The sequence below is a fragment of the Apis cerana genome, linkage group LG7, assembly GCF_029169275.1.
Source record: "Apis cerana isolate GH-2021 linkage group LG7, AcerK_1.0, whole genome shotgun sequence".
In the NCBI taxonomy this organism is placed as follows: domain Eukaryota; kingdom Metazoa; phylum Arthropoda; class Insecta; order Hymenoptera; family Apidae; genus Apis; species Apis cerana.
In genome coordinates, this window is record NC_083858.1 from 9,207,621 (window position 1) to 9,228,791 (window position 21,171).

Here is a 21,171-nt window from a genome sequence, read left to right on the forward strand (position 1 = left end):
TCGCAACTGTACATCATATAACCGTAAGATTACGTATTATTTATACGAGCATCCTCCGAAGGGTCTCCACTGTACCAATTCACCACTGTTGTGAACTACTCACACCGGTACTTAGCGAAACCAAAGTGTAATTTCTCCGCATCTGCGTGTCGAGGCCGAGACTCGTCGTCTCTCTCTCGAATATATAAATCGTGTGAAAGACGTATACAAAAAAAAAGAAAAAAGAAAAATATCGATCGACGGAGAAATCGCACGTAAATTGAGAAAGAAAAAAAAACCGTAGAGCACACGCACACGGCTGTACATATCAGAGTTTTTCGAGGGAAAAAAAAAAAGAAAAGTAACGAAAATGGGAAAGAAAAAAATGAAAAACGTTTTGATCTTTTTTTTTTTTTTTAGCTCCGACGACGAAAAACGTCTTTAAACGAACGTGTGCTACATGAACACACTGAAAGTCACCACTTTGCCACTGTCACGATACCACTATCACCACCACCACCACCACCACCACCACCACCACCACCACCACTACCACCACCACCATCACTGTCACATAAACCAAGCCCCCCGGCCCCTCTAAAAAGCCTCCGACATATAGCACTGAGCCTCGTGTCCGGGGACGTAGTAAGGGCCGACGACGGCCAGCCCCGAAGGAGGCTAAAACACAGAAAACGACGTGTCGACTACGGTGCGACCGAATTAAAACGCATTGTGCATCTAGCCCAGCGCATGTAAGAACGAAACGACTGCAAAAGCATTTTAGCCACGACGAGACGTGCCGTGGCCCAGTTCGGTATGCCTATATATACATATATATTATTATATTATTTTCCAAAATAATCCGGTTATGAATTATCGACTTTCAAAAACCGATCTTTTACTTCTTCTTCTTCTTCTTTTTTTTTTCTCTCTGTTTTTTTCTCTTTTTTCAAATAATACTCCAAAAAGAACTACTGGTCACCCATTCTCCCTGGCCATTTTTGCGTATGCTGTATTATATATATGTATATATATATATATGGATATGTATATATATATATATGTATATAGATCGTAGTTTGATAATATACCCCGCCCTAGATGAAAGTCGGCATGCCTGTGGCACGAAAATATTTTGTTCCGCTCTCTTAACCCAGGACCGAATTTTCGACTGCGCTACTTTAGTCGGCATCGAGTTTTTGCTTCCTAGTTCTACTACTTGTGCGTGCCTTTAACGACCCGTTGAATGCGCCCGCTCGGGCTCGTCGGTAATCTAGCAGAAACGATGTTCTCGTCGAGAGGGTATTTTTCAATTTTGTCACACATTTCGCGAAGATGTATTTTCCATATGAAAAAAACATATATATCGAATTTTGTCGTCAATCGCTTAAGCGTTGCGAAATTTTTTTGGAAGAAAAAAGAATACCCGTTATATTAAACGAAAAGACGAAACGGGCGAAATTTGGAATATCTTTTCTCATCTTCCGCTCGTTTTTGCGTTTCGCGACGTCCGATATTTGAATAATTCTTTTCTACGAGATGGGAATTAGATCGTTAACGGAATTGATCGAGCGAAATTCGATCTAAATGGGATCCAAGTTAATAGCGATCGCGTTTATATCGCAAACGGGGAGGGGGAAGAGAAAAAAGAAGTTAAATTTCGTGTTCAGAATTCGTGTCACTGGTAAAGCACAAAGCATGCGGCATGATACACGTACAAAATTACGTACGTGGCACGAAGCATGCGATTGTATGTGCTGATGCATGTGTGTCTCTCTCTGTCTACGCGTGTACGTGCGTGTATCTCTGTGTGTATGCGTGTATATGCGCGAAGGGAGCGCCCGCCCGAAATCCACCCCAACGTTCTTTCCGCAAATCCCCCGCACAACCGCAGCATGCAACTGGCACGAGACTTTTTTCTTTTTTTTTTTTCTTTTTTTTCTTCGCTTCTCCATATAAAATATCTACTTTATACACTTTCCACTTATCGTCTATATGATCCAAACTTGGTTACCACCACCGCCACCGCCGCCACCACCACCACCACCACCACCACTGTCCCATGTGGTTATTACTCTTTGCTAATGTTGCCGCAATCCTCCCCCCTTCACCGATCACCGCTCCTCCCTCTCTCCCTCCGCACTCCTTTTGGACCTCGTAACGCTTAACGTTAACCCAATCCAGGACAATTGTTTTGGTAGGGGGAACGAGAGAAAAATCCCATTTTTTATTATCTCTTTCGGTTATCTATATATTTATTACGTGTGTGTGTAACCTGTAATAACGATTAACGCGCGATCGCGATGAACATCGGCGAAAAGGACGAAATTTTCAACGAATTTTTCTACCAAATTTTTCACCGAAGCTTCGTTCGAATACAAAAGGATATCCTTTGAAAAGCAAGAGCGATTTAGATTCCTTCTCCTCTTTTTTTTTTTGAAGAAACGGAAACAACAAACACGATACTAAAAACCGGCGAAATTTCATTGGAGAAGAATGGGGAAAGGGAGGGAGAATCGATAGTTTAAAATCAACATCAATTAAATTACACGGTTTCTTCGTTCCAAAGCGGAGCCGTTGAATGTTAACCAGGCTCGTGCATGGATGGGGAGGATCGGAATCGGGGCTGGCAATCGGCACACGCCAGAGTCGCGAGCATTGCGAGCAGATAAATCTGGGGGGAGCATTTCGCCGGAATTACGAGGGAATTTGCCGAGCGAAAATGAGCAAACGGAAACGGCGATAGTATTTCCGTGTTCCAAAAACAAAAGCAGTTAATCTCCGAATGGCCGGGTCGTGGATATCGCTTAATCCACGTTTCGCCGATGTTCGCGCAATGTGGCCGTAGCCGCGATGGAATGCCACTTTGGTGCCTGGAATGCGGTGTAACGATCGTAATCACCTAAGATTCAGTTACGGAGGAATGTTTCTCGGCCCGGTATGCGCACGCTCGAGGCCGCGAGGCGAGGAATCAGAGAGGAGCATAAATAGGTGCGAATTCCGATCGATCGTGGAAAATTCGATCGAACGCGACGACTCCCTGCCTAACAAATCCTAATCAATCGTCATTCGCGATTATTATTTCCAAAGCGTTCCCCGTGGCCTCGATAACTCGTGTGCCGTGCCCTTTCTTTGTTTTTTTTTTTTTTTGCGAGAAAATATTATGGACGTATGGGAAAAAGCGAATTATCGATTATCAGAGATTATAGCATTGAGATAAACGCGGAGACGAATTGGGAAACACGTGAAAAATTAGTTTTCATGCGTCCATAAAAAGCTGGAATAAATATATATATATATATATTATACATATATACGCTGCACATAATATTATCGTTCGCGTACGATAATCGGCGGAAGCGATTCAAATTCGCTTCCGCCGACGATTATTTCGAATTATTATCTCGCCTAGCTCGATCTTTCGCAGCGCATAAACGCACCTTAAGCCGACCCAATAGGACAAGCAAGTGGAATCCAATAGAAAAAGAAACATTTGTTTGACGCGATGAGAGTGGCGAAGTCGAGTGGACGAAAGAGGGAACGGTTTAGGGTGCAATTTTTTTGCTTCTATCTACCCTCCTTCCTTACCCCTTCTCTAAATCTGAAACCAACCCCGCCCCCCCTATGGTAACACCCATGATCTCCGATATATACGTCCTTTTAATATCTATCACACAAAACTTGAGTGTCTAATTATTGTATGTTAGAGCGAAGATATTTGTGTTCTTGTTCTCCCGGCAGTTGGATACACAATGCGCGATATTCGGTACAAATGGAACGCCGGCCTACAGTCGGTCGGCATCTCGAACGAGGTGGAACTACCGCAGTTTCGCGTGCTCGGTCACAGGCAACGACATTCAACCATACACCTATCTACAGGTAGATATCCCCCTCTTATTAGTTCTTCCTTCTGAACTTGGTCCAGAGGCTCGCGCAGATGATTATGAATAATTTATTGACTTGTTGTAACATTATATTGTCACACGCGTCTTGTACACGCCGTTATATACGAGTTCGATATGTGTGTGGAGCTGTTTCCTGTTCTTTTTTTTTCTTCTTTTATTTTTATCTTCATTCCACTTGTCTTTCTGTACATGTATATAATATATACATTATACATTATATAGTTTTCGTTTGTACTCTTTCTTTTAGATCTGTCCTTTTTTTTTTAATTTATTTGTTCTTTTCTTTTCTTTTTTTTTTGGTTTTTCTTCTGGTTTTCGCACCGATATGCACCGATCACCGTGTTGCCTTATACCGTGAACACTTATCGATCGTTCCGATCAAGGAAGAGGTTAGGACGAAACCCGTCCCCGGGGCTAACTCATTCGACCAATCGACCGATCGACCAATCAATCAACCTCATCGAAACCACGGAACTTAAAGACGAAGACGAACTCTCCCCCGATCATTACGTGCCCATCGTTTCCTCCTCGAGTTCCCCTTTTATCACGGGGTAGACGACGTACTATTTCACGATTCTAAGCTCTAACGATCTACACACATATATATATATATATATATTCATGAAAGAAGATCGTTATGGAAAATAGTACCGAGTCAACCTCCGACGAAATCATCCACCAAATACATCAGATCAGAAACCGACACGACGACGACGACGACGACGACAAAGACGACGACGACGGGCTCTCGAGAAATCGAGAGAGAGAGAGAGAGAGAGAGGAATGAAAAAAGTATCACTGCGAATCTTCTTTAAAGAGCTCGCATCGATCGAGACGAAAACATCACGACAAAACAAAAAAACAGCTAAAATTAAATAACGCTTGCACGCAACTCCTTTTCCGCTCGATCTTTTCGATCGTCCCCTTGAATGGGGGTTGTTATTATCACTCCCCCGTTGAAAAAAAAGAGAGAAAGAGGCGAAGAACGAACGGAGGAGAGAGGGACAGATAGATAGAACGGAGAGAAAGAAAGAATGAAAGAGAGAAGAATGAAACAGAGATAACGCAACGGAGATCGAAGTTAAGATCGAATCTTACTAAGCTTTAAGAAAAAGGGAAACGCACGTATGTCGCTAGCTAGAAAGGGAAAAGAAAAGAGGAAGAGAAAAAAAAAAAAGAGAGCGGACTTGTTGGGGTTTTGACGGGGGTGCGAGGTAAGTGGAGGCCCCCTCGGAGCTGAAACGCGTTTGAGGGCTTCCGCGAAGGTACGTACCAACCGCGGGGGGTCTCTCTATTTTTTCAGTCGGATACACGATGAGGGACATCCGGTACAAGTGGAACGAGGGACCGAACAGCGTCGGTGTCAGCAACGAGGTCTCCCTGCCTCAGTTCAAGGTCCTTGGTCACCGCCAACGAGCCATGGAGATTAGTCTAACTACCGGTAACGTATGAATAGAACCCCACCCCCACCAACAACCAAAAAATAATAATAATACACACATATATATAAATAAATAAATAATTCGACTTTTAACGGTATGGGCAAGGTGGAGAGACACGTTTTGCGCTATCCGATGTCCGCAGCTACGATGTCGCTCGAGGAAACAGTTATCACTCTGCGTAATTGATCAATCGTCGATCGACCGATCGATATCTCTCTCTTTCTCGCGACCTGGTCGGGGAAAATCGAGAGGGAAATTTTTCTTCTAGATGTCCATCTGTTTCCAAGCTCTTTGAAAACTCTTCTTCGAAAAATCTGTAGTCGAACAAAATCTTTCTAACGAATCTTCCAACCAATCCCTCCCTCCCTCCCAGGGATTCTCTCTCTTCGAAGCTTAATAATATCCTTTCGTTTCGAACGAACGGCGAGATCACCATCATCCCGTTGACGCGAACAACCTCGTCTTTGACCCCAACTTTTCGTTTCGCTTGCGCTTTCTTTCAAGCCTTCCATTCGAGCGAACGATTCGAGCTCGATAATCGGAGGGAGAAATCGGAGCAAATTCTCTTCTTCCTCGGTTCTTGTTGCGGATCGAGGGCCGCTGTGTCCGTTTCTCGTTCTTCCCCGGTGAAATAAGAAGCAGAGGGCAACAAAATTCCGATTTCCCTTCCTTTCGAGGCGCACGCACGAGGATTCTCCATCAGCCACGATGGGACGACGGGAGGAGAACGACGAAGAAAGAGGCGAGACGAAAAGACGGAAGGAGAAGGAAGAAGGGGCCGGTGGAGAAAGAGAGAGATACATACGTATATATATAGATATAGAAGAGGGAAGTATAAAAAGGAAAAAGATGGGCGAAAGAGTGAAAGAGAGACGTGAAATAGGAATAGAAGGAAGAAAGGAACGGGAAGAGACATTTCATGGCGCCTCTCCGTCCCCCCTAATCCTAACTGTCGATCTTTTAATCGTAGGAAATTATTCGCGGCTGGCCTGCGAGATCCAGTTCGTACGGTCGATGGGCTACTACCTGATTCAAATCTACATACCCTCGGGCTTGATCGTCATTATATCGTGGGTGAGCTTTTGGCTGAACCGTAACGCGACCCCCGCTCGGGTCGCCCTCGGAGTGACCACCGTGCTCACCATGACCACCCTAATGTCGTCGACGAACGCGGCGTTGCCGAAAATCTCCTACGTCAAGTCGATCGACGTCTACCTGGGCACGTGTTTCGTCATGGTGTTCGCCTCGTTGCTCGGTAAGTGAAGGCCCCGAACTATCCTTCCTTCTCTTCTAATCCAATCATGGCATGGATTGAACGCGAAAATGAGAGAAAAGGAACGGATGTACAAAGTATATCCTGTCCGAGGGAAATTTTATTCACAATTAATTAATCTTCTACGATCGACTGTTGTATAAAACGAGAGATGTATCGTTCTGCCGAATGAAAGTATTAAAACCGTATTTCTCTTGAGGAGAGGAGAGAAAAAAAAGAGAGAGAAATCGAGATTCCTTTTCATTGGAATCCGTTACCCGTTGTTACTACGGGTTTAAGTCCTTTTCAACGAGACAATGGAATCGTTGTGCGATTCGATCCATAATTGAGACGATCTCTCGTTATTCCCCCGTGTGTTTTCACAGAATACGCGACGGTGGGCTACATGGCAAAGAGGATTCAAATGAGGAAGAACCGGTTCCAAAAAATCGCGGAAAGTATGAAGACGGCGAGGGAAAACCCGGGGCCACCCGGGGTGCCCGGTGATCACGGTGATCACGCGCCTAAGCAAACTGTGAGTGTAAAATCGGCCAACTTCCCCTACCCCATTTCTTTCCGATTAGAATTAGAATTCTTTTCAAGAAAGCTTGCGTAGATTTATCGAATTAGACAAAAAAGAAGAAAAATCTCTTTTCTAATCAGCGTAGATCTTAGCCCTAGCCTTTCGTCTTGCATCCTTATTCTCTTTTCTTTCTTTCTTTCCACATTTCTGAGAAAACTCGATCGAACAGTATCGAGTTGTTACCCGTTAAAGGGAAGATTCGATCGTTCGATCTTTCGTTTCCGCGGTGAAACCGACGAGAAAAAAAAAAGGAAAACAGAGATATGGAAAAACGAAATATTCTTTTTTCCTCCTTTTTTTTCCCTTTTGCTCTCGCTCAAAAAACGAGTGAACCGCGAAAGGTCAAAAGCTAAAAGGTTCTGCGAAATGAATTCCCATTCGGTCGTGTTGCGCCGGTCGGCGTGGTTCGCATGCCCGGACATGCGATGCACTATAAATTTTCCTTTTAATCTCGGGGATTGTGAAACGAGAACGAAAAATATTAAAGGGAGCGGAGACGGGGGCGAAGGAGGTGGGGGGGAGAGGCGGGGAAAGAAGGTTGTAGCAGAAAGGAGGCGATGGTGACGGATGGGTGGCATTGCGGTGCCATCGCGCATAAAATGTCGCCAGGATAAGACGTTTTAATTAATTCCCAACCGGATTAATTATTACGTTCTTTGACACGTTGCGAGACACTGTGCCGCGCTATAAACAAGAACGAGCCGGCTCATTTCACCTGGGTTTTATGGCTCATGAGAGGGAAGATAAAAAAAATAGAAAAGGAGAAAGAAAGAAAGAAAGAAAGAAAATGACACGTAGAATAAAAAGCGTAGAACAACGTCGTCCCCCTCGTTTCCCTTTCCTCCCTTTCCAAACGTGATTAAACCCAAGCACGAATGAACGTTGAGAAACAGGGAGAGAGGGGAAGAGGAGAAATTAGGGAAGAACGTGAAAGGTGAGTCGTGGTAGAGCACGCGTTTGCCCATCCTCGATGTCGCATGCCAATCTACCAAAGTAAGGGGTTCTCCTCGAAAAAGGACACCCCACCACGAACTGCCGTGTCTCTTGTAAGTGGTCCCGTGTTGTCCAGGAGGTGCGGTTCAAGGTCCACGACCCGAAGGCACACAGCAAAGGTGGAACGCTCGAGAACACTATAAATGGGCGGGCTGACGAGGAGGCAGCGCCGGCGCCGCAACATCTTATCCATCCTGGGAAGGATATCAACAAGCTTTACGGTACGAGTACAATTTCCTTTAAAACTCTGTAATCATTTCACGATTATTATTCGAATCGACGATACACGTATATATATAAAAATCTTCAAGAGTAATAATAAATTAGCTTTGTTCATTTCTCGATCCAAAATCGATACAATTATTATTTTCCGGCAAGAAGTAGAAAAACAATGCGTTTAGAAAAATATATCCGCAATATATACGATTTGTATCTGATTATAAAAACTGTGCTTTTTTTTTCTCTCTCTTCTTTTTCATACCAGGTATGACGCCATCGGATATCGATAAATACTCCCGCATCGTGTTTCCGGTATGCTTCGTCTGTTTCAACCTGATGTACTGGATCATCTACCTGCACATCAGCGACGTCGTGGCGGACGATCTCGTGCTTCTCGAGGAGGCGAAATAAGCGAAGAGGGCGCGGCGATCGCGCGCACGAGGCGGGCGAAACGTGCGGTTAAAGACAGTTACGAAAGTATGGAGAAGTGGGGATGAGACTGTGCGAGATCGATCCAAGGATCAATGGGTCCAGCCGGGCCAAGAAGTTGGATAAACTTGGTACAACGTGATGAGACCGGTAACGTAGGAATCCGCGGTTGGATCGACGCGAGTGGAACTCTGTGAAAGGAGGAAGATAAGGAGGATGGACGGAAGGGAAGGGAGTGAAAGTTAGCAGTCGATCGATCCGACTGGGAACACTGTTCCGCGACACAGTGCGAGAATGAAAAGTGTCGGATCGGAAGAGGAGGAGAAGATTGGCGAGCAAGAACCACTCCGGGCTTCGAGTAAGGGGTTAGAGACGGTCGCTGGTCAGACCGGTTGGACGACTAAAACGCGCTGTGACTACTACTACTACTACTACTCCTGTGACGTTCTTCAATCTCGTAAATTTCGCCTGCGACGCGATGCTCGGATCTTACTCGTCGCTGATTCTCGTGTCTCCCCCCGTGTCTTTTTTTTTTTTCTTTTTTTTCGTTTTTCGAACACACCACAAACGTGAACATGAACACGAATATAATCATCCACGATACGCGAGAAATCGAAAGTTAGGGAAACATGGTGGAAGATGGAGGAACGAGAGGTGGAGATCGAGGACAGAGGATAAGAGGGGAGAAAGTAAAGATAACGAATTCGAGAAACTAAAGGAACCGTGCATACTTTAAACATTGCCAGTCTAGGTACCTAGGTCTTTAAAAAAAAAAAAAAAAGAAAGAAGAGAATATAAACTTCGATATAAACACTTGTCAATTTAGCCACCATTATATACATACATATATATACATACATATAAATATAAATATAAATAAATAAATAAATATATATATATATACATAGTAAAAAGAAAGGAAAAAAAAAAAGAAATTAACTAAACGTAAGAAGGAATAAAACAAAAAAATAAGGAGCTCGATTACGACGAATCGAGATGGAGAACGGTGAAATTCTAAGGAAAAAAAAAAAAAAAAAGAAACGAGTCGATCGAGATATTCAACGATCGTCGGCTCGAATGGCGCTCGAGTGTACGTGCGATCGAGCAGAGAAGAGGAATAATCGCGTGAGAGTATCTGCGTGTGAGAATCCGCGTGATTGCGCGCGCGCGCCACTGTCCTACGTGTACAAGTGCGTGCCTTCGAGTGCGTGCATGCGTGCGTGTGTTTATGTGTGCCTCCGTGTGTGTATTCTACGAGCGCCAGCGCACGTGCACGAAAAGGAAAGAACAGAGGGATCGAGGAGGGGAAAAAAAAATTTTTATTTCGAACGAAGACAAAGAAAGAAAGAAAGAAAAAAAAGAGAAAAAAAAAAATAATAATAATAAAGAAAAAAAAAAGAAGAAAAAAAAACGGTTCACTACCGGAGACTGGTGCGACTTATAATCCGTTATTAATAAATAAACACGTTCTAATAAATAATACTACTACGTATGCCACGTAAGGAGACGCGTAAAACACGTGTGCGTGTAGATACGTACGTATATATATATATATATATATATATATATATATATATATATATATATATACGGGCGTGCATATTATATTAAATATTACACAAGTAATTACACGTACACGATATATTATCCGCGCGTCGACAATCCTCGAAGCGTCCACGCTTGACGGAGAAAAAAGAAAAAAAGGAAGAAGAACGATCGATCCTCCGCCTCCATCGCGAGCCAGGAAGAGGAGGATCGATCGAGGGGCGAAACGGCGAAAATCCAGTGGCATCCATAGCACGTAGGACGTGGACGTGGTCGACCTCAGCTCGACGGGCGGAAAGGGGGGGGCAAGTTATTTCGACCGCGAGTCGCATCATTTCGAGGTAGAGCTGTTTTCTCGAATGTCTTTTTTATTGCCACGAACATTATGTGTGTCCGTTTCATTTTATACCACTTTTTTACCATTTATAGAACTCGTCGGGCGAAGCGACTTTTATATTTCCGTCACTTCTACGACCGCGGAATCCTCCCTCGGAATCGTGTGAACTTCCGTTCGAAAACGTCGCGGCGCGCGCGACCCCGTACGTGTTCGTGTACGTGGCTCAAATGTGGGGAAAGGGGGGAGGGCAGAGGGGAAGTTTTTAGCGTAATACACCCGTAACTAAAAACCATCGTAGAAATCGCGAATATGTTGTATACGTAGAGATCTATCTCCCGCGGCGCACGATATTTAGATCGGAACGTAAACGATTTATTCGTAACAATTGTATTATGCGAGTTTTTCAACCCTCGGTTGAAGGGGAGGGGGGCCAAGGAGGGAGTCGAAATCGAGCGAAATTTTCTTCTCTCGTCGTTCAATTAGTCGAACGGAGGAAGGATTGAAAGAGATTGAAAAATGCTCCATTCAGTTTTTCAGCGAAGGATGGGATGAGAAAAGCGGAGGGGAAGAGAATTCTCGAGGAAAGAGAGGGAGAGAGAGAGAGAGAGGGAAAGGAAGAAAAGATCGCGAATCCTTTGAATCGTTTCTCCTACTTTAATGGCCCTTCTAAATTGTGCACGTCGCTTCCGCGACGAGTTATTTCGTAAACGTAAAGCGCGAGCCCCTTGTCTCGAATTCCTCCGCGTGACGTCCTCCTATCAGGAGGGGGGAAAGAACGAAGCGAGAAATTGCGAGAGGATCGTCGCGACGGGAATACGCGGCGCCGCGCATAAAGCGTGCACACGGGGAGGAAAACAAGCCGCGATCGCATTCATACTCGGCGCGTGGATTAGTTTTTCGAACACACCGTCGGCGCGGTCCTTCCGTTGGAGAGGCCCTTCGTCTTCTCCCTGCTGGCTGTTCCGTCGCCAGTACACCTTTTTCCCCGAGTTAATTAACGCCAATTGTACGCCGTTCCACTTCCGTCTTTTGGATACTCCATACTTGGCGTTTTTCTATCCACCCTTCTCTCTCACACACGCGCATACTCTTTCCCGTGCGATGGCGATGGCGCGCACACACGCATATCCATTCTCCTTTTCCTCCTCGATTCATTCCTGCTCCCTCTGTCTCCGTCTACCGCTGTCTGTCTCTCACCCCTCGCCCCCCTTTCCCTCTACTCCCTTTCGTCTGTTCCAACGTGGTTGCTGGCTGCAGACTGGGTCGTGGAAGTTTGCCATTCAGGATATCGACCAGCTGACACGCCCAACCCCTCCTCCTCCCTCGCACATTCGATCTCTCCCTCCCGGCGCGCCTCTCTCTCTCTCGGTCTCTCTCCCCTTCCCCTCCCTCTCGACCGCTCTTCTCCTCACAATCGCCAAACAATCCGTTTTCCAGACGCTCTTGCTCATTGTGCATTTAATAAGGAGCTTCTTGCTTTGGTACTCTGCGAGAATTCTTTATAAAAGTAGGTAATCTTGCTCGAGGATCTCCTTGGTCGCCATCCCCCTCGAAATATACGGAAGAAGTGGATGTATTTTCGTATTTGGCCGCCCCGTTCCACCCACCCACCTGGACCGATGGCAACATGACGAATGGTCCCTTGGATCGTTGTCGTCACTTATCGACAGGGAAAACATGGGCGACGATTTTTCGATCCGATTCGTTTTCGAAGGGAAGGGAAAGGCGAGATGAACGCACAGGCCTCGCGAGGGGAGGATGGAGAGAGAGAAAAGGGACGAATCGATACCATTTCGGAGTGATTGGAACGGGACGAGGAATTAACGTTCTTAACCCTCTCTTCGTTCTGCACTGTATTTATGATGATAATTGTAAGTATATCGACGATACTTCCACGTCCGCCCCACCGGAAGCATTATTATTACGCAATTTATATTATAACCGATATACATCTCGAGTCTCTCTCTATTATAGCGAGAAAGGAAGGGAAAGGGAATAGCGTTTTATCGTTGTGATATACTCTAAATAGTGTCTATATGCATCTATCCATACGTATATATATATATCGCGTGTGCGTTCATGCATACCCACGTGTTTGTATACGTATGTGCGTTGTATGCGTGTGCCTATTGTTTACGTTTAATGATTATGAGCCGTGTGCACGAGGAACTGGCACGTCCAACGGAGGTGGCGGAGGAATAAGGGGCTCTTCCGTAGATGGCTAGCTGTAATAGGTAGTTAGGCTAAGCTCTAAGCGAGTTGTAATACGAAAAGAAGATTCTTCTCGGTTGATGATCGTTCTGTCCTTTTCTTCTTTCTCTTTCTTTTTACTTTCTCTCCTTTTCTTCTTTCCCCCCTCTTTCGATTCTCCCTACGAATGGAATAATAACGATCAAAGGCGCTAATCACTGATCGGCAGATGAAATTATGCCGTAACATAAGGGATTGGATCTCGTGTACGCGATAAAATTTCCATAAAAATGAAACGATAGAATGAATATAAAAAACGAATATATTTTCGAAAGTTCAATTCCAGTTTCTCGAACGAAGCTACCCGACGAGATTATTAAATTAACTCAAAATTTCTTATCGTCCCAACGATTGGCAAGTTATAATAATCGTCGATTCGCGACGAAGTATCGAAAAAGGTGTTACCCTTGGAATCTTCTTAAGGCGTTTCTTTTCGTTTCGGAACGCCTCGAGGCGAAAAACTGATAGAAGATAAAAATAAGTAACAATTCCTTGACCCGCGTTATCGACGAGCACACTTGTATCAAGCTGAAGCACGTGTTGATATATTATTGCCTTGAAAATCGCGCGCCAGTTCCTCCGAAACCGACCACGGTCAATTATTATTATTACTATTAATTATTTTATTAATAATTATTGCTATCGTTATTATTATTATTATTATTATTATATATATATATTATATATATAAACGTCTTAAAGATGAATAAGATATTTACGACGATCTCTGGCAGGATAGAAGACACGCAAATGAACAAAGAAACAAAAAAAGAAAGAAAGAAAGGAAGAAAGAAAATAGGAAAAAAGTGCGAACGAGAAGGGAAAAGTGAAAACGAGACATATATATATATATATATAGATAAATATAAATAATTACCGCGTATATTAATTATATATATATATTACCGAGAAATGAGACGACGTCGTTTAATCACCAGTGATCACCATCGACGCGCGCGCGGGCATCATCTCGGCGCTCGAACGAGGCGAGATTGTAAAAGAAAAAAAAAAAGAAAAAAAAGGGGAAAAAAAAAAAGAAAAAGGAAAAAAAAGAAGGGAAAACCGAAATATTAAAAATAAGAAAAAAAAAAAAAAGAAAAATTAATGAAGAAAAGGGGGGGGAGAGAGAGAAAAGAAACCTATTAATAAACTATACAAAAAAATCGATACATCTTGTAAATACGAGTTTTATACACAGAGCGATCGTATTCGTTAAAGTAAAAGAGAAAAAAAAAAAAAAAAAAAAAAGAAAAAAAACAGAGAGTACCTACTGCGAAGTAATATATATATATATATACATATTATATATATACATATATATATATATATATATACACATATTATATATATATATAAATATATATACGCAAATGTAGTGCACACGAGAATGTGACTGTTCGCACATATTTAGGTAAATCACTTTTAAAAGTATAGGGGGAAAATAAAAAAAAAAAATGTAGAGACTGGAGGCACGTCGGAAGGACCGAAGATTACGTACGTACGTTCGTTCGGTGGTTGAATGAAATTAATTTGGAGTAAAATGTATAATCAGTGTGAAAGAGAGGAAGACAGTGAGAGAGAAAGAGAGAGAAAGAGAGCGAGTGAGGAAGAAAGAAAGAGAGAGAGAGAGAGAATATTTATAATCACACATAGAAGGAAACGGTAACGGAATATAATGATCGGCGAGCGAGAGTATTTTCCAAAAATCGACGAATCGATCGAGAATCGTGCAGAAAAAGTGAGAAGAAGAAGAGAAAAAAAAAAGAAAAAAAGAAAAACACGAAGACGACCATCGTACCGTGCAACCACGATGCACGAGACGCGTATCTCACGACTTTTTTCTTTCGCGTCGTTCAAAGAGAAATTCGTCGCGGAATTGCCGAACGATCGACCGCAAGATCGAAAACGATTCTAAAAATAATTAACGTAGCGAGGCAAACATTGATTTCTCATTGATCTTGGACGATCGTTCGGGCATACCCGAACATACGTCGCTCGTTACAAGTTCGGGAAACGCGTAATTGCTCAAAAACGAAGAAGCTCCTCGATCGGCGTGCGCCTCGGTGTGCACGGAATCATCTTTTTCATTTCGTCATCCAACGTTGTTTCTCCTATATACACGTACATACGTACAATGCAAGAAAAGATATAGCGTCGATCTTGTTTCTCATTGTTTGACTGATAGATAGGGGAGGGGGAGAGCATGCACGCAGGGGGGAAGAAAAAGAAAAATGTTCCTATCGAGAGCGCAAAGTATTTTCTAATAGAACGACCAAAGAGGGGAGGGAGATTTTTAGATCTTCGAGAGACCTGCGAGAGTCATCGTGGCTCGGTCATAGTGGTCATCTTCGTGAAGGGGGGGGAAAAAAAAACAAAAAAACAAAAAAATAAAGCCACGAGCGTGCACACGACAAGACCATGTGAGTTCAAATCGCGATGTAACGAAAACTGCCAATTTCATATTGCAATATACGTTTTAGTCAATCGTGGCGAGATGCACGTGGGGAAAAAAAAAAAAAAGAAAAAAAAAAGAGATACCGCAGTCGACGAAGAAACGAAGGAATTAGAGGAAAAAGAAAGAAAAAAAAGAATAATAATAAGAAGGAGAAGAAAAAAAATGCGACTAGGAATTGGAAAAATCTAAATCCGATACACGGGGATGTTGAAAAACTACCCTTTTTTTTTTTTTTTTTTTTTTTTCGGTTCGACGATCGATCGATAGCAGGAGAATACTCAGGAGCAACGTTTCTCCCATTGTATTTTCGTTGCACCCACGATTCGATTCCACGACGAACGATCCGCGCGGTTCGCTGCACGCCGCCGCTTCTCGCTGCTCGCGTCGACGCACGGGACGAAACGCGCGCAAGCTAAACGATCTCGCGAAACACGACGAAACATCTCTCGATCTCAAAAAAAAAAAAATCTTATCGATCGTAGGCCGATCTGTATATCTTCGAACGGATAAACGAAAAAAAAAAGAAAAAATAAGAGAATAACGTGTTCAAACTACGTGTTTTGTAACCTGTATCCGTTCCCATAGCCCGTTTCTCGAAGAACAGCCGAAGATTAAAAAAAGAACAATTGAACAATTTGTATCATCACCTGCTCAAAATAAAATTAACACCGCCGGGTTTACGAATATACACATATATATATATATATATATACATCATTGGGCGTGTCTGACTACACACACATACACGTATACGCACACATACACACACACACAAACATTGATTGAATTGATTTAGCAGCCAACAATCTTTTAATTTAAGAGAAGGGGAGGGAGAGAGATTACGAAAGTTAGAGAAAGGAAATAACGTTTGGAGTTATAACTCGTTGCTCAACCCTCGGTTTTAAGCCGAAACTCAACGTTATATAGATATATATATATATATATATACACATATACTTGTTTTAATGTCGCTAAGCATCTGTTAGAACAGATTTGAAGAAGAGAAAAAAGAAAAGAAAAAGAAAGTGCGAAATATAATTGATGAATATTAATAAGACGGTTTACATTAGACTCGAACAACTATTGAATATTTACACTTTAATTTTAGCTTTCCTCCCACGTTGCTTTCGCTACCACGCTACGCGGACTATATACGCGTGTTATATCAGATTCTTAAGACTTGCTCGCTTTTAAATCGTTTTTACGATCTAAACGGTTCCTCGTTTTAACGGCGTCGTAAAGAAAAAGGGAATAGGCTCGTCACGCTCTTAGGCAAATTAACTCTTCGTTATACGCGCGAATAATATATATAAAAATTAATATTGGAAAAATTCGACACGTTGAACGCGAAACGAAACGAAAACTTCTTCAAGTTCTATTATTTTCCAAGAGGGAAAAACGCGATTCGAGTTTAGAAAATCTCGGATATTAGCAGCGGATGAATAACTGGGAGGAGTGTTCGACCGAGAACACTGTGTATTTCTGTTCCCTGGGTCTGATCAACGAGGAAGCGTGTCTCGCTTCGCGTATTACGCAACTTTGCAATTTCGTTCGCTGCCAGAATCTTCCGGGGAATTTGGCACGTTCGTAGAACCCGCTTGAAAAATTCGAAACCCCTTCGAATCGGACCTCTCTCTTACCCGTGTTAAATGAATTCCTATATATATATATATATATATATTATATATATATATATATATCCCATATTATGTATATGTATATATATATATATATATATATATACATAATATGGGATACAATTGTGAGGAACACGTTCGATTGTGACGAGAAGGGACTATGTGTATCGAGCTATCGAGGATCGAGGGAATTGTGTGGTGCATTGTGTGGACGACGAAATTACGACGACGAGATATCGGCGTGATTATGGAGAACTTTCTTGGGAAGAGTATCAAATTCTAAAATCTATTTAATAACACGCATTAACTGCATTACGTTGTAGAAACGTATTCTAACGATCGTTAAGAAGAAGAAAATGTAGATACACGCAGCACATTCACATCTACGTACGCGCATGTACACATACATACATACATACAAGCAGCATACACATACATACAAACATACCCCGTAGGTTGGGCGAATTACCATCTCGAAGCGATTATACATATATATATATATATATATATATATATAAAATTAATTATAAATATATATATAAAAATATACATATACCAGCACTTGATATAGGTATACGTTTACCTATATACTACCTTAAGAAAAGAAGAAAAGAAAAAAAAAGAAAATTATTAAACAAAATCACTTTTACTGTGGCTGTAATGCGCCGATTCTACGAAAGGAAGAGAGATATGCGAAGAGAGAGGACGGTGTTACATTTTGCACGACAGGGGCGTACATGTACTAGCAATAGCGAATATACATACATATACACATACAATAGCGTAGACTTAATAGAATCTGAGAGCGTATGGCTGATTTAATAGGGAGAATCCGTGAAAGAATGTGTATACACATGTGTATTGCATACACGTGGCACATGTGCGAGAGTATCTCCGTGATTCTGTATTTTATTGCGGAAGTTCCTGTTCCTCGAAAGAGAATTAACGAGAAAAAAAATTAGACGAGGAAGAAGGGGATGAGAAAAACGGATGAAAAAAGTTTTTGTAGAGATAGATAACGCGGGTGCCTCGATATCCACCCGATTGATCAATCTTTCTTCTCGCGACTCGACTCGAAAGGAGTCGAGGATCTTTTGTTTCGCAACCACGACCACGAAAATAATCGTTTTTGTTCCCATTTTAGAAGAAATAGAATCGATTGGCGAACGTGAATTTCCGTTTAAAAATTAAATTAAATATTATAGGTAAAGAATAAAGAGAAAAAAAAAGTGGGCGGATCACGCCCTTAATTTACGATTAACCGTGCGCCATATTAAGAAAATCGTTTTTTGTAATATCCGAATAAAATGAATAGTCGACGACAAACGTAACATAAATATCAGCTCAATTATCATCGATACGTTCCATAGAAGAGCAATTGTCCATTAAAGAACAACCACTCCCACCCTTTCAACGAATAAATATCGACAAACGCCGCGTATTATATTAGAAAAGAATTATCATGATTAAATTATACGGTACAAATGAAACTTTGTTGAAAGAGAAGAGAAATTCTATCTTGATGTTCACTGAATACCAGTGGAAGGAAGGAAGAAACGAGAGCAATTTATAATATAATACTATCAAGAGACCAAAGAAAAGCACGAAAAGCGAAATTCAACGAAAAAGAAAAGAAAAAAAAAAAGCATCGTTTAGCCTTTTGATACTTTTCAAAACCTATTTCTCTTGCTCGCATTCCATCGCGTCATCGCTCTCCTTTCTATTTTTGTTCCCTTTTAACGCCATTCTAACAGCATTACCGTTGATCCTCTTTGTTGCGCAACAACAAGCCGAGCAAACATTATGACCGTCGTGTTACGCGAATCGCATAAATCGAATTACAATGTCTCTCGATCGACCATACACCTCTAATATTTTCATCGAAAATCTTTGCCAAGGGAGACCGCGATCTATTTTCACAGATCGATGCTATGAAATCTACTCCTTCCCCCCCACGCGACGCCTACTTATAAATAAAAGCTTATATGGGTTTCGAATATATATTATCGAGAGACGATGTTCAATAAGAGAGATATAGCCAATTTTCGTTCGATTATTTTGCAAGAGTTGAAAACGCTCTTCCCGCGACGCAATATATATATATATATATTTATAGCGCGAATAAATTCTCGACTGGTAGAAATTAAACTGAGAAAGTCTATATTATTGTATTAAATATTTATAGTAATAATAAAAAAACTAACGGTAACATTAACATTTTAAACAAATAAATCATTTCGAAGCAAACTGAATTTTCATTAGTTGCCGGAAAATATTGATTTTATACGATATTCTTCAATTATATAGCGGATATTTCACTCTACCAGCGGAGAATTAATTTCCGTTCGTTCGCAAGCGTTTCGTCGTGCACCGTGCTTCACTTTCGTCCGCTACACCAATCTTTTCATCGTATTTTTATCGATAGATATACGTTTGTTCTCATCAATCGTAGTTCACGAACGTGAAACTGACATCCAACGAGCGCGATTCGAGGCGAAACGATATATTGTAAATAAATGATAGAAAAATCGAAGAAAAAAAGAGAGGGGAGAGAAAGAGAGAGAGAGAAAGAGAGAGAGAGAGATGAGAAATAATGGTAAATAAGAGAATATGAATGAGAGAGAGAGAATGTGAGGGAGAAAATGAAGATGCAATAGGGAAAAAAAATTAGAGTGTAAGTGTTCGATCGTAGAACTTATAAATTATAAACACAAAATCATAATTACATCAGAATTGGAGTATTACTCGTGCTAACTGCCGAGAAAGGGACATATTAAAGGGACATAAGCGTGTCCTCGCGTTCGTGTCGTTTTGTTAAAGAAGATTTAAAAAAAAAAGAAAAAAAAAAAATAAGAAAAAAAGAGGGAAAAAGAGTTGGTAAAAAAAAAAAGAAAAAAGGAGTAAATAAAACAGAGGCTCTCCTAGTTACTTGCTCATTGAAATAATATTCTAAATAACGTTCGTAACGGAACAAAAGTCTAGATACGCATCAGTATAATGAGAAATAATTTTACGTATATATGTATAAGTAAGATTCACATTCACGCGCGCGCGGCTGCAGTCATGCGCGCGCACACGCGCGCCATTTTTTTTTCTTTTCAAGCTATGGATGCACTTAATCTTATCGGTGATCCATATCAATCTCTAATCTCCGCGAGTTGTTCCGTAAAAATGTAGAATATATCGAAAGGTTGTAATATTTTAACGATATTTTCGAGTAATAGCTACTGTTAAAAAAAAAAGGAAAAAAAAAAAAAAAGAAAAAAAAAGAGAAAAAGGAAAGAAAAAGAGAGAAAGATATAATTCTTCCCTCCCTTTATCGATACTTATAAGTTTACGCTTTCTAACAAAAGGATATTAATATAGCAACGGTGGAACTTCAACTTAATCGAGAAATAGAAATTGTTAAAGAAATATAAGTAAATATTGAAAGTAGACATCAGAGTAGAATCACTTCGCAATATTGGTGCTTTTTAACTATGAAAAAACAAATATTTCTAGATTCCACGATAAGAGCATAACACATGTTTCTAATTATGATTATGATGACATATGGCATGTTTTTGATTCAAATAATAAGTATTTTGAAAAATTAACTCTGTTAATTGAGGACCCACTGTATTTATGATGCAATTTATTTCTTGAAATTGCACAATTATTTGTAAAATTCCATTAAAGATAAAAAAAAAGAAAAGATAGCTTTAATTAAAGAAATATATATAAAATTATTCATATAATGTTTTATAAATTACGTTTTTAAATGTACCAATGAAGTATTCGATAGAAATGCGGTGGCGTGCGCGTGCCTGTTCGCCGCTATGCGTTCACGAAGGATCACGATTTCTATACATTAAGGTCGATCGCTATACGCCGTACAATTTACAGTGAGCATGTACGGCTTGTGAACAATTACAAGCTTGTAGCGGAAAAAAATAAAAAGAAAAATATGCACTCGAAACCACCAGAAGCATAATCGTCTTTAAATGGCGGTAAATATAATTATAAATTGTTACAAACAAATATAACGCAAAAGAAAATCGTATCGTTGCATGACCGATATACCTAAATGAAACTATTACTACGTGATACGACATTATTATGTAAAAGTTTTTATTGCGTGAGTAAAATTATGTTATGGATAAAAA

General features: G+C 41.2%; 2 protein-coding genes across 25 annotated transcripts in view; one reads left to right on the forward strand and one right to left on the reverse strand.

Moving 5' to 3' along the window:
- LOC114577732 (uncharacterized) overlaps positions 1-21,171 on the reverse strand; it is a 444,442-nt gene that overhangs the window by 421,742 nt on the left and 1,529 nt on the right. The window lies entirely within an intron of this gene.
- The window catches only part of LOC107999294 (gamma-aminobutyric acid receptor subunit beta), an 81,795-nt gene extending 60,624 nt beyond the window's left edge, over positions 1-21,171 (forward strand). For 3 of the 14 annotated variants that reach the window (XM_062077109.1, XM_062077110.1, XM_062077111.1), the window contains 6 exons: positions 3,721-3,858; positions 5,188-5,325; positions 6,297-6,581; positions 6,965-7,113; positions 8,213-8,375; positions 8,639-21,171. In XM_062077109.1, coding sequence (XP_061933093.1) covers positions 3,721-3,858; positions 5,188-5,325; positions 6,297-6,581; positions 6,965-7,113; positions 8,213-8,375; positions 8,639-8,784 — 1,019 coding nt within the window. In that variant the 3' untranslated portion in view covers positions 8,785-21,171. The remainder of the gene's footprint in view (positions 1-3,720; positions 3,859-5,187; positions 5,326-6,296; positions 6,582-6,964; positions 7,114-8,212; positions 8,376-8,638) is intronic. The other 11 variants (XM_062077114.1, XM_062077116.1, XM_062077117.1 and 8 more) reach the window with 8 other exon arrangements.